Source organism: Leopardus geoffroyi, chromosome C1, assembly GCF_018350155.1.
Source record: "Leopardus geoffroyi isolate Oge1 chromosome C1, O.geoffroyi_Oge1_pat1.0, whole genome shotgun sequence".
Taxonomy (NCBI): domain Eukaryota; kingdom Metazoa; phylum Chordata; class Mammalia; order Carnivora; family Felidae; genus Leopardus; species Leopardus geoffroyi.
The window spans coordinates 39,174,661-39,188,082 of NC_059328.1; the positions used below are offsets into that span (position 1 = coordinate 39,174,661).

General features: G+C 37.4%; 1 protein-coding gene across 8 annotated transcripts in view; it reads right to left on the reverse strand.

The window, feature by feature from the left end:
• Positions 1-13,422, reverse strand: part of LOC123597854 (BEN domain-containing protein 5) — a 1,446,709-nt gene that overhangs the window by 703,772 nt on the left and 729,515 nt on the right. For all 8 annotated transcript variants that reach the window (XR_006712284.1, XM_045477303.1, XM_045477305.1 and 5 more), the window contains exon 4: positions 13,033-13,127. Coding sequence is in view for 7 of the 8 variants with exons in the window: in XM_045477303.1 (XP_045333259.1) it covers positions 13,033-13,127 (95 nt within the window). In the remaining variant the exon portion in view is untranslated. The remainder of the gene's footprint in view (positions 1-13,032; positions 13,128-13,422) is intronic.

A 13,422-nucleotide genomic window follows, 5' to 3' on the forward strand; every position in this document is an offset into this window, starting at 1 on the left:
TAGCCCTCAATTATTATCTTGTAAGAAAATGTTCAAGGGTAATTGGTAATAACATTAAAATTAATGATAAAACTAGAGTATTAGTGTATTAAGCCAATTTGCTTTTGTGGCCTTTGGTTTTATCTCCCCAATGTTAACACACAGTCATTTCTCTGTTCTGTCCTTAGAGTTGCCTCCCTGAGTCTTCATTTCTGTAGAAATGGACTTCAAGCTGTATTACAAAGCTATAATCATCAAGACAGTATGGCACTGGCACAAAAACAGACACTCAGATCAATGGAACAGAATAGAGAACCCAGAAATGGACCCACAAATGTATGACCAACTAATCTTTGACAAAGCAGGAAGGAATATCCGATGGAAAAAAGATAGCTTCTGCAACAAATGGTGTTGGGAAAACTGGACAGCAACATGCAGAAGAATGAACCTGGACCACTTTCTTAAACCACACAAAAATAAATTCAAAGTGGATGAAAGACCTAAATGTGAGACAGGAGACCATCAAAATCCTAGAGGAGAACAGCCTCTTTGACATTGGCCATAACAACTACTTACTAGACATGTCTCTGGAGGCAAGGGAAACAAAAGCAAAAATGAAGTATTAGGACTTCATCAAGATAAAGGCTTATACATCTGGGTGGCAAACAGACACAAGAAAAGATACTCAACACCACTCATCATCAAGGAAATTCAAATCAAAAGCACAATGAGTTATCACTTCACACCATTCAGAATGGCTAGAATCAGGGAGCCTAGGGTGGCTCAGTCAGTTAAACAACTGACTCTTGATTTCAGCTCAGGTCATGGTCTCAGGGTCATGAGATTGCCTCTGCATTGGGCTCCATGCTGGGTGTAAGCCTGCTTAAGACTCTCTCCCTCTCTTTTTCCCTCCCCTGCTTGCACACAATCTCTCCCCTGCCAAAAAAAAAAAAAAAAAAAAAAAAGGAAAAGAAAAAAAAATACCAAAAGCTAAAATCAAAATCTCAAGAAACAACAAATATTGGCAGGGATGTGGAGAAATAGTCCTCATGGACTGTTGGTTGGAAGGCAAACTGGTGCAGCCACTGTGGAAAACAGTTTGGAGGTTCCTAAAAAAGCTAAAAAATAAAACTACTCTATGATTCAGTAATCACACTACTGGGTATTTACTCAAAAAATACAAAAACACTGATTCAAAGAGATGCACGCACCCCTATGTTTATGGCAGCATTATTTACAATAGCCAAATTCAGAAGCAGCACAAGTGTCCACGGACACATGAATAGATAAACAAAATGTGGTATATATACAATGGAATTTTATTAAGCCATAAAAAGGAATGAAATCTTGCCATTTGCAACAACATGGATAGAGATAGAGAGTATAATAATACTATGTGAAATAAGTTCAGAGAAAGACAAATATCATATGATTTCACTCATATGTGGAATTTAAGAAACAAATGAGCAATGGAAAAAGAGAGAGAGATATCAAGAAACTGAATCTTTATAATAGAGAATAATCTATTATACAAGATTATTGTTACAAGAGGGGAGGTAGATGTGGGGATGGGTGAAATAGGTGATGGAGATTTAAGAGTACATTAAGAGTACATTTATCATGATGAAAAAATTAGAATTGGATAGGATAGGATAGGATAGGATAGGATAGGATAGGATAGGATAGGATAGAATGAAATAAAATAAGAAACAGTATGGCTACAGGTCTCATAGATTTGGGACAGCTTCTTGACTCTTCCTCTGACTAGTTATGTGATCCTTTATGTGCCTTATTTCCTTCACCTGGAAGTGATAATCTCTGACTTTCACTGTCTCCTAGAGCTATTATGAGGATAGCATGATACAAAATCATTTTCTAACAAATAAAGTGTTTTGCACACTGTTTCATGTTATGACCAAAGAGTTAGACAGACTGGGTTCAATAATAATTCTTGCAGAACAGTGGAGTCTTTAGACAAATACTTCTCTGTACTTTAGTTTCTTCCTGTGCAAAATGAGGGCTTTGGGCTAGGTGATCACCGAGATTACTTCCTTCTGAGATGTTGGCACCACATGTCACAAACACAAGGTTTCCTCACTCATGTCCTGGCCTGTGTGATTAGAGAGAAATCATGCAGCACATTAGCACAGTGAGTGCATTATTTGAGGTTAATTAACGGTGGCCACTATTTGTGCTATACAAAAGCAGGAGGTAAGATCTGAATTCATGTTTGATCACAAAGCCAATGTTTTTTTTTTTTTTTTCCTGCACCATGTTGTTACATTTCAGCCCCTTTACCTGGAGTAAAAGGAAAAGGAGGTAGTATGGCAGCAGAGAAGAAAGTGATGGGCCTGCCAGTCAGTCCCATGAGGACTCTGCACTTACTTGCTGTAAGAGGCTCTGCTCTGCACTTACTTGCTGTATGATCTTGAGTGAGTCACTTATCCTCCTCACGACAAACATGACAGAGCTAAGTTAAATTCTCCACTCCAAAGCTTAAGCTATTAACCAGTACTATACTATAACAGGAAAAAGGATTAAGATTAAAATGAGCAACTCTACATTCAAATATAAGCTCTGTCATCTTCTAATTCTCCTAAACTATCTAGGCAAGTTACTTCATCACCCTGAGCCTTGGTATCATATGCTCATCTGTAAAATTGGGAAAGTGACAGATACCCTTCCCAAGGTTCCAAGAGAATCAAAGCACCTAGTACAATGTCTGAAAGCTGTTTATGGCAGAAAGATATACACTAAACTTGAATTAAATTGAACTGGACTCCCTACAAGGAGACTGGAATCGTAATATTTTAGTCCAGTTTGAATATGGAGAGATCTTGGAAGTCACCACCTTTAGGTTCATTAACCAGCAAATTCTCTGCCCCTCACTCATTTCCTCATTTGTCTCACCATCCCATGACTGGGATTGTATCATATATCCTTTCTTTTTTTTATGGTTAAAAATGTTTATTTATTTTTGAGAGAGAAAGAGAGAGAGACAGAGTGTGAGCAGAGGAAGGGCAGAGAGACATAGGGACGGAATCCGAAGTAGACTCCAGGCTTTGAGACGTCAGCATGACCCGACCAGAAGTCGGATGCTTAACTGACTGAGCCACCCAGGCACCCTGCATGAATCCTTTCTTTCTCTCTTCCTTTCTGTGCTCCCTTCCATTTGAGTTCTGAGGTTAAACAATTATAATAACTACAGTGCTTTCCCAGCATGCCCTCTAATTTGACTGGGAATGCTGACAGCGATAGGGATGGTCCACCCTCCCTCCCAGTGCAGGAATCCCCCCCACTGTCTCCCTGATAGATGGCCATCCTCCTTCTACTGAGGCAGCTCTCGAACTCAGCACACACTGAGAGCCCCCCTGTTGCTGCACTAGTCTTATTGGTAGGATGCACTTTATAAAACTAAAGGAAATGGTTAGAAATTGTTACCAAGCTCAAAGTTTTCAATTTTTATTTGAAGGCAATGCATCAGCAGTGAGGAAAGTGATAGGTAGACAAGTCATTCCCAAGTGGGCTCCGGGCTCTGCTATGCATTTACTTGCTGTATGATTTGTGACAAGTCATATATCTTCTTGCAGTTTCTATTTCCCCATCTGAAACAGCGTGGATAATAATCTGTATTTTATATAGAGTGGTGAGGAATATCAGTATATCTGTTTTTTAAAATAAAATTTGATTCAGATAACTGAGAAGTGAAACAGACAAAAGCACATTTGCTCTGGTGGAAATAAGAGAGAATGGCCTGCATTTTCAGTGAATTTTCTCCTTGCCCTATGCAAGAACTCTTCAGGCAGCACAGAGTGAAAATCACCTAGATTGGACAACTTTGCTGTACTATGTGTGAAGAAATGGTGGCACACAGAGGTTAAAGGACTTACTCCTGATTCATTCCATGAGCTTCCAGAAGACCCAGAGATGGAATACAGACTCAAGTGTATGTTACTCCTACCCCACTGCCTTATTTCTAGTTCTACATTTCCTCAGGTCACATGATTCATTCTGGAATATGTTTTTTAGAGTTTTTCCTTTTGTTACACATTCAAAAAGACCCTCCTCATGTTTTTCTCATACCCCTCATTCAATCTTTAGGAAGCTTCAGATCCTTCTGCACTTGTTGACATTCTTCAAAATATTCTTATACTTTGGGGGCTTTTTTGTAAAAGGAGTGGGGTAAGTAATACAGGTTTTACTTTTTGTTTTGAGATAATTATAGATTCTCATGGATTTCCAAAAATAGTACAGAGAAGTCTTGTGGACCCTTCAACCAGTTTCCTTCAAAGGCTGCATCTTTCCTAACAATAGTTGTGAATAATGAATAACAATTTCAAAACCAGGAATTTTACATTGGTACAACATGTGTGTATAGTTCTACACCATTTTATCACATATAATCACCACCACAATCAAGATACAGAACTATTTCATTACCACAAAGAGTTCTCAGATGCTACCCCTTTATGGTCACACCGACCCCACTCTCCCTTACCATTCTGTGATATTACACACACATAGCTTATCACAGTCTATTGGTGATGACATATACCAATCTGATTGAAGTGCAAAACTACTTCCTTTTAAGTCCCTTTACCTTACTACGTATAATATTATGTTAAATATTTCCTCCACATACATTGTGCATCAGTGTTATAATTATTGCTTAAACATCAAACATAATTTAGAATACACAGAGCTAAAGGAGTTTATTGTATTACCTATATTTTTACTCTTTGTGTTGTCTTTTTCCTTTCTGACATTCCAAGAGTCCTTCTGCTATCATTTTTGTTTCAAGAACTTCCTTTTCCCATTCTTTTAGGGGAGGTCTTCTGTTGAATACTCTTAGTTTTTCCTTCACCCAAATGTCTAGATTTCTTGAAGAATGTTTTTTTGCTGGATATTGGATTCTGAGTTTACAGTTCTTTTCTTTCAACATTGAAGAATACTGTGCCACTTCCCTTTGGTCTCTATAATCTTGGATGTCATCTGTTGTGTTCAAAATTTCCCCTTATGAGGTAAGGTGTTACTTTCTCTCACTGCTTTCAAGATTCTTTCTTGCCTTAGTTTGATTATGATATTTCTTGGCATGGATTTCCCTCATTTTTTTTCTGGTTTTGGGTTCATTCACTCTGTTGAATCTATAGGTTTATGTCTTTTGCCAAATATGAGGAGATTTCAGCCATTTTAAACACTTTTTTCACCACTCCTCAAATTCTAGTGACATGAATGTCACACTATTGGTCCCATAGGTCCCTGAGGTTCTATTCATTTTTCTTTTTAGTCAAATTTTTGTCTATTGTTTAGATCTAGTAACTTCTATTGTTCTATCCTTAAGTTCACTTATTCTATCCTCTGTCCCTGCACTCTCCTATTGATCCCTTCTTCAAGTGTGTGGCAGAAGTCCAGACTTATGTGGTCTGACATCATGTAGAAGAGGAAAGGATTCATTACTGAATAGGAGGAATGAAATACCCAGTTCCCTACTTTTTTCTGACACCACCTGGTGGAAGGTTGGAACAAAGACGGAAGTCTAGGTTCCTCACCCCTCCTTTGTTGGTGAGGGTGGAAATGGACAGTTTTTTACCATGGTGTTCAGCTGGAGTGGGCAATTATTGTCTCAAAGTTTTCTGTCCTACTAGGCTGACCGCCCCCCCCCTTTTTTTGTCTTTTGTTCAGCAAGAACAGGGTTTGGGGAAGATTTGTTTTTCACCTATGACCATTGCCATTTCCGGGTTAGGTTTCTGGCTTCTCAAGCAACCATTCTACTATATGAAGCAAAAATGAAACCCAGGGAACTCACCAATATAGCATTTTTCAGGTCCTGAGAGACTTATCCAGTCTTCCCTCTTCTCTCCACCTTTCAGGTCTTTTATGTTTGTTATGTAAATAAGGTATATGCTTTTAGCTATACTTAGTGGGAGAAATAGGGAAGAGTGCATCTACTCCATCCTTTCCCAGAATGTTTGTAATGTCTTATCTTTTCTTTTTAATGCATTTATATTTGTTTTTTAGAAACTCAGTTTTGACACTATACTAATGCCAATATTCTTAAGACACAAATTCAAATGAGAGCAAAAAAGAACAAAATGGACATCTTACAGCTTCTAAAGTAGTTTTTTTTTATTCAATGACAATCCTTAATGCTGTCCAGATTGCAGTAAAACTGATAGAGACAGACTAAGAGTAGCATTTTAAATTGGTGGAACATATTTTGAGAGCATGCATAGAAGAAGCTTATAGTAATTAATCTTGTAATCTCTCCCTTAGGAGAATCTCTCTGATTCTAAAAAAATAATTTGACAAATCTACCTATTATAATATTATCTACTTTAGAAAAAATATATTAAAAAACTAAATGCTCACCAACAGAGATATAATAAATTATGAAAAGGAACAGAATATAAATGGTATATATTTTTGATATTAGATTGCTGCTACGTGAAAATGTGCTCATGGAAACAAAAACTAAAAAAGAATATGTAAAATTAAAAACAATTGTTAGATTTAGCAGAAGGATAATGTATTAATTCATTTATTTAACAGATATTTATTGAGTATGTACAATATACCAAGCACAGTTCAAGGTGCTAAGGATACATAAGTAAAAAAAAAAAAAAAAAAAAAAGACAAAAATCCTTATTCTCATGATGCTTACTTTCTAATAGATATAGAGACAGCTAACAAAATAAATAATATATTATAGCTTGATAGATGGTAATAAGTGCTATACAGAAAAATAAAGCAGGAGGATTAGATATATGGGGGGCCAGGGGATATAATTTAATTTTAAATGTATGACTTACTTGTTTTGAAAAATATTAATCCATGAATGTACAATTTTTCAAACAAAATAGTATTTTTGTAACAATAAAGCCCCATTATTTCAGAAAATATATCTTTAATTTCAAAATTTTAGTTTCTTTTTTCATAATATCAAGGATAAAGATTCTCATTACATTAAGAATAATACAGAGTGTGGGGCACCTGGGTGGCTCAGTTGGTTAAGCATCCGACCTCGGCTCAGGCCATGATCTCCTGGTTCGTGAGTTGAGCCCTGTACTGGGCTCTGTGCTGACAGCTCAGAGCCTGGAGCTTGCTTTGGATTCTGTGTCTCCCTCTCTCTCTGCCCCTCCCCCTGCTCATGCTTTGTCTCTGTCTCTCCCTCAAAAATAAATAAACATTAAAAAAAAGAATAATATAGAACTATTGCTATTTGTACATAGCTATCACTATACTTAATTCAAAAGAAAATGTATTATAACTGCCCGTTTACTTGCTGTCTGTCTGAGGGCTTGTATCTCCTTCCTGAATTTTCATAGTCAAACATTTTAAAGAAGTTTATCTCACTCATTATCTCAGACAGCTGGCTTGAACTCCTGCCACATCAGTAAAATGGCACTCAACAAAACCCCTAATAACCTCCACATTGCTACAAGCATTGGACATTTTAATACTTAAATTATGTTTGACCTTCAGTAGCAGTTGGCATTGTTAGTCACTTCCTCTTTTTTAGAAAAGCCCTCTCCTCTTTATTACATGACACCATACTATCTTGGTTTTCTTTCCACCCCTCTCGTCAGTTCCTCTTATCCTCTTTGGTGAGCTTCTCATCCTCTACCTGACTTTTAAATTGAAGGATTTCTCAGAGGCCTGTCCTAATCTTCCCTCTTTAGTCCATATGACCTCCCTCAGACATCACATCTGCCCCCACCATTCTGGTTATCATCTACAGGCTGATGACTCCTGAATTTGCATCTCAAGATTCCTCTCTTGAATCTCTTACCAATATATCCTACTGCCTACTTGACATATCTACTTGAATATCTCTCAGAAACTTCTAGCTGAATGTTTCCAAAGCCAAGCTAACCATCTCCTTTTTCCAACCAAATCTGCCAAAGCTGTCTTTCCTCCTATAACCTTTGTCTTCCATAAACGGCACCACCACCGCTTCTGTTGCACATGCCAGAAAACCCAGGAGTCATCTAGAACTCCTGCCTCTCTTTAATCTCCATATCTAGTCAATCAAAAGGTTAAACTGATTCAGTCTTCTGTTAACCCTCAAATCCCTCCACTTGTTTTCATTGTTACCGTTATCAGTCTAATCCATCATCAGCTGTAGCCTAAGGTATTACAAAAACCTCCAAACAACTGTCTTCCTAAGATATTTTCTATTAAGCAATAAGACTGAACTTTCCAAAATGCCATTCTGGTCATGTCGTGCTCCTGCTTAATTTCTTTAAGTGCCTTCAGAATCAAGTCCAGTTCTTCACCTTGGCTTACAAAGCTCACCTCAGTCTCACTCCTACATACCACTCTAGTCATCTTCTCTTTAGAATTTAAGGTTCCAGGGGTGCCTGGGTGGCTCAGTCGTTAAGTGTCTGACTTCAATTTAGGTCATGATTTCTCAGTCTGTGGGTTCGAGGCCTGCGTCAGGCTCTGTGCTGATAGTTCAGAACATGGAGCCTGCTTCATATTCTGTGTCTCCCTCTCTCTCTGCCCCTCCCCTGCTCATGCTCTCTCCCAAGAATAAATAAACATTTTTTTTTAAATTAAAAAAGGGGCGCCTGGGTGGCGCAGTCGGTTAAGCGTCCGACTTCAGCCAGGTCACGATCTCGCGCTCCGTGAGTTCGAGCCCCGCGTCGGGCTCTGGGCTGGTGGCTCAGAGCCTGGAGCCTGTTTCCGATTCTGTGTCTCCCTCTCTCTCTTCCCCTCCCCCGTTCATGCTCTGTCTCTCTCTGTCCCCAAAATAAATAAACGTTGAAAAAAAAAATTAAAAAAAAGAATTTCGTGTTCCAATCATGTTGGCCTTTGCTCATCAAAGAGGTAATGTTCTTTCTCATCACTTGGCCTTCCAACACATTCTATTTCTTCACACATATCTCTGCCTACTATGATCTTACTGCTTTTGTCTTAGTTCTCAGCATAACACACCTAAGGAAGGTCTCTTATCCCTGGAGCAGCTTAAGTCTTAAATGCTGAATAGTTTCCACAGCATGCTTAATTCCCCCTGTTATAACAGTTATCACACTTTACTGTAGTTATATGTTTCATGTCTAGCCCAGCAGACTATGAGCTCTATCAGAACAGGAATTATATCTCTCCCCACTATGTTGTTCTGATGCTAAGCATAAGTCTTGGTCCATTGTAACTATTCAGTAAGGATTTATTGACAGGGAGAAGGAGGGAGGGAAAAAAGAAAAGGAGGGAGGGAGAGAAGGCATAACGTTTACTCAATTAGTCTTGAGTGAGTCAGGAAAAAAGAAAAGAAATGGGCAGGGAATTAATTGAGTTAATAAGCTATTTGAGACTTTTTAAAGTTATCCATTTCACATATGTTTCTTATAAAAACCTCAAGAAAGCTATTTTGCATTTTATAGTAAGGAAACTGAAGCTTATAAAAGAGTTGTTATAGCTCATCATGTTATATCTTCAATCTGGAAATCCATTTCCTTAATTTTGTTCACATCCCATTTCCTTGAGATCTAGGTGAAGTACCAAGTGCATGCAAAGCTTCTTCTTTACTCTCCATAGCCCTAATCATGTAGTTTTCTTCCTCTTCTTTAGTCTCACATCATATTTTACATACTTCCTTAATGTTTATTAGCACAATGCTCCTTATACTGTACTTATTTCTGTTTGTGTTCCATTTAAATTTCTAGAAAAAAATCTTAAAGAAATAATCCAGATCACATTATTCATATTATCAGATTCATATGATCACCCCAGAACCTAGTAGAAAGTTAGATGTTCAATAAAATTGTGTTAAATGGAAGCCACCTCTAAGGTTTAGTCTAATCTTCTCAATCTACTGTAACGGACAAGTCAACCAGAAAAGTTATTCCAGATCTATCAAAGGTCACACAGCAGTATGTAACTCTCTGCTTATTTGTGTCTCCTTTTCCCACCTTCTCCATGCAGAGAATATGGGAGGAACAGTAAACATGGAGTCCTGGGGTCTCTGGCTAATGCCACCACTTACTGCTTGTGTAAATATCCTAGGCTTAGTTTCTGCTTAGGTAAGAATACAGATTTTGGCTGTCTTTTAATGCCAGTTCCCTGCAGTGGCTATCAAAAAGCAATCTCAGCCTTGGACAATATTAAAACATATTAATGCATTGTGGTTGCAGAAACTTGAGCTAACAACTAACACTTCTTAAAAAGTCTAATATGGAAACAGAATTAGAGTGAACTAAAATAGGCAGAAAAACTGCAAAAAAAACCCTTCTCCATTTTGTTGCTAGGTATTCTCACTTTATCTCCTCAAGGCTGAATAGTCTTGAGTGGCCATATATTTGCACAATGGCTTTTTAGTTGCTTCTTTTGCTCATCTTCTTTCTACAACTAATTGATTTCCAGACCTGTACTAAGGCCTGAAGGCATCTTTACTTGACATCAGTTATGACCCCTATAACAGAAATGAAGAAGAATGTTATATTTCACCTAGAAAAGTACCTTTTCCTAATCTGGTGTATATTTCATCCAGGAAAATTAGAATTTTCAATACTTTTTATGAAGTAAGAGTTTTTCAAAGCCTGGTTGAAATATTAAAGGAAGTGAAGCCCGCAGGTAAGAAAAGTATCAGAAACGTGTCCTTTTGTTTGGTTGCCTTGATTTTGGGAAAACTGGAATCAGGAAAACACTAGAGGAGCTATTCTAATACTGGGATCTATAATGTATTTGTCAGTCTTAAGCCAGGCTGTTGTCTAGAATCCTAAATTGTGATGCACTCCACAGGGCCAATAAAATCTAATATTAAGAGAGCCAGTCATGTACACTTTTTGTGTTGGCCCAAAAACATTTAGAATAATGACTATTGCAAGACAGGTTCTGATACAGGTAACTGACACAAGAAACAGAATAAAATCCTAGGCAGAAAGCGCCAAAGGGGCAGAAAGAATCCTTGGAGCAAACCAGTAGCAAAGAGAGAAACAATTATGGCAGGTAAAGATCAGTTAATAAAATTCTAAAAATAAAGTTCTCTTTGAGAACAGATCTCTTCTGTCATATTCATATTTTATCCCCAACATCTAAGATAGTACATGGCACATTAAGTTAATCAATAAAATCCTACTAAGTAAACAAATATCTCAGTCTGGATTGAAGAAAGGGAGCTATGAAAGAAGTGAGTAGCTTTGCATCCAAAGTCTGGGGATAGCAAAGTAAAAAAGACAAGAAATGAGGCATATCAACAACCTGATTTGCTCTGGTACTTAGTGCCTTACTGGGCTGATGAACTACAATAAACTCAATTCTGAACATTTAAACTCTTTCAGACTATTAGAGAAGCCCAATGACTGGATAATGGCTGCTTCTGAGAGCCTGCCAATATTGGATAAGAGCACTAACTTAATCCTCAGGTATTATAATATAAATGCAAGGGCTCATTAATATTTCAAAATCTTGTCAAGAGCCCTGACAGAGAGGCCCCAAATGATAATCCATATGAAACAAAACAAAACAAAACAAAATGATTAAGGCTTAAGGATTTTAAAAGCATGAAAAAAGAGAAGACTCCAGCATTGAACAGTTGGGGAAAAAGGATAGTGATTACCGTTGCTGGGTAAGATCCTAACACAGAGCCTAATAAAAGAAGTACAATGTTATTTTGAGGGTTCTCATGAGCAGATCAACAGTGATGTCCTTTTGTTAGCAAGGTTTGAAGTACACATCTACACATATACCTATTAGCAGAGAGACATGCTATATTATTATCCACTGGGCTGAATTCAGAAACTCAAAACAAAGACTTATCCCTTGCCCAGATCCCATTGTCAAAGGAGATCCAGGAACAGGAGTATAGTTGACTTGATGCAGCAAAGCAAAAAACAGGCCCAGGAAGATATTTTTATCTTTTAATAAACAGTTTTCATTATCATTGAATGCCTACACTTTCATAAACCTGAGCTTCATAGCCCAGCATTTATAGAAAATTGCCAAGTATCGTTTGTAGATAAAAGCACAATTCAATATTTATGAATTGCTAGTTTTCTATAAATATAGACATTTGGAGATGATCTCCTCACTAGTCATTAAAATTTGAACAGGGATCAAAGCTAGAATAATATTAACAATTCCTCACATTTGTATAGTGTTTTACATAATACTATTAATAATAGATGACATTTATTGAGCACTTAGCAAGTGCCAGGCACTTTACATGTAAATTCTCATAACAAATTCAGTTTAGTTCAACAAGCATTCAATTAATACCTACTGTGTGATAGATGAAAAACACTGGTTTCTGTCTTTAAAAACTTTCATCTTGTTGCATTCAATCAATGTTTGTTGAAAGAATAAATGAATGGATGAATGAAAAATTAATTGGTTTGAATGGTAGTGTGAGGTAATAAAAAACGACATAGGCTCCTCCTTTAACTATCTATGGTCTTGAAAAAGTACTTAACCTCTCGTAGCCTCTATTTTTTCATCTGTAATATATGAATATTTAAGCTCTCCCTTGTAAAACTGTTATGACAATAGTGACAGCAAATGCTCTCAGTAAGTGAGAACAGTTATCATCATCACTGCCATAATTATTACTATTACTAAGCAAGCTTATCAAACTCTCTTCACCCTTCTATAGCATGGGACAAATATAACTTTAACATCCACAAAGCACATACCATCTATACAAAAACACCACAAACACCAAGCAAAGCAAGGGAAATCTACTAAATTGTAGTTCCCAGTGCTCTGCTGGTACAACATCTGTGTTCAGGCTAGGAAACAAAACAAAACAACATAGCATCAACTTCAATTATGTTTCCAAAGATACTATGATAAAAGACCAACAAGACAGGAAGTTCACCAAGTAACAGACTGTACCTTCCTTCATAATAGAATGCTGGTCACTCCATATATGGAACTATGTTCCCTATTCCAACATTCTCAAAGAATCGTACCTACAGCCCAGACAATGGCCATCAAGAAACTCATCTTACTCCTATCAATGCCAGTGAGACTAAGCACTGGCCATCCAGCATGTAAACTTTGAGATCTGGACAAATTCTCCAACCATAAGTGGGTCCCATTCTGTGGGTCACTTACCATTTGGGTCTGCTAGTAGATTTCACCATAGGAGCCATTCCATCTCTATAAAGGCTCTTGGTTTTACTGAAGTTAACAATGTTGAAGATGACTCTCTGAAAGAAAGGGAAAAGTTTATCAGAAGACTATGCTATCCAAGTTCCTTTTCCTGCTAATTAGGAATGGAAACAATAAGCAGGGTTAAAGGAAGCCATATGGACTATTTGCCACCAGTATAGTGAGAATAAATGGTGCCCACAGAAATACAATGTGTTTGTGCCAGTTTAGTATAATAGTCAAGAGCACAGACTCTGTAACCTGGAAGCCTGAGTTTTAATCCCACTCTACCACTCTCAAACTGTGTGACTTTGCCAAGCTACTAAACCTTTCTATACCTCGGTTTCCTCATTG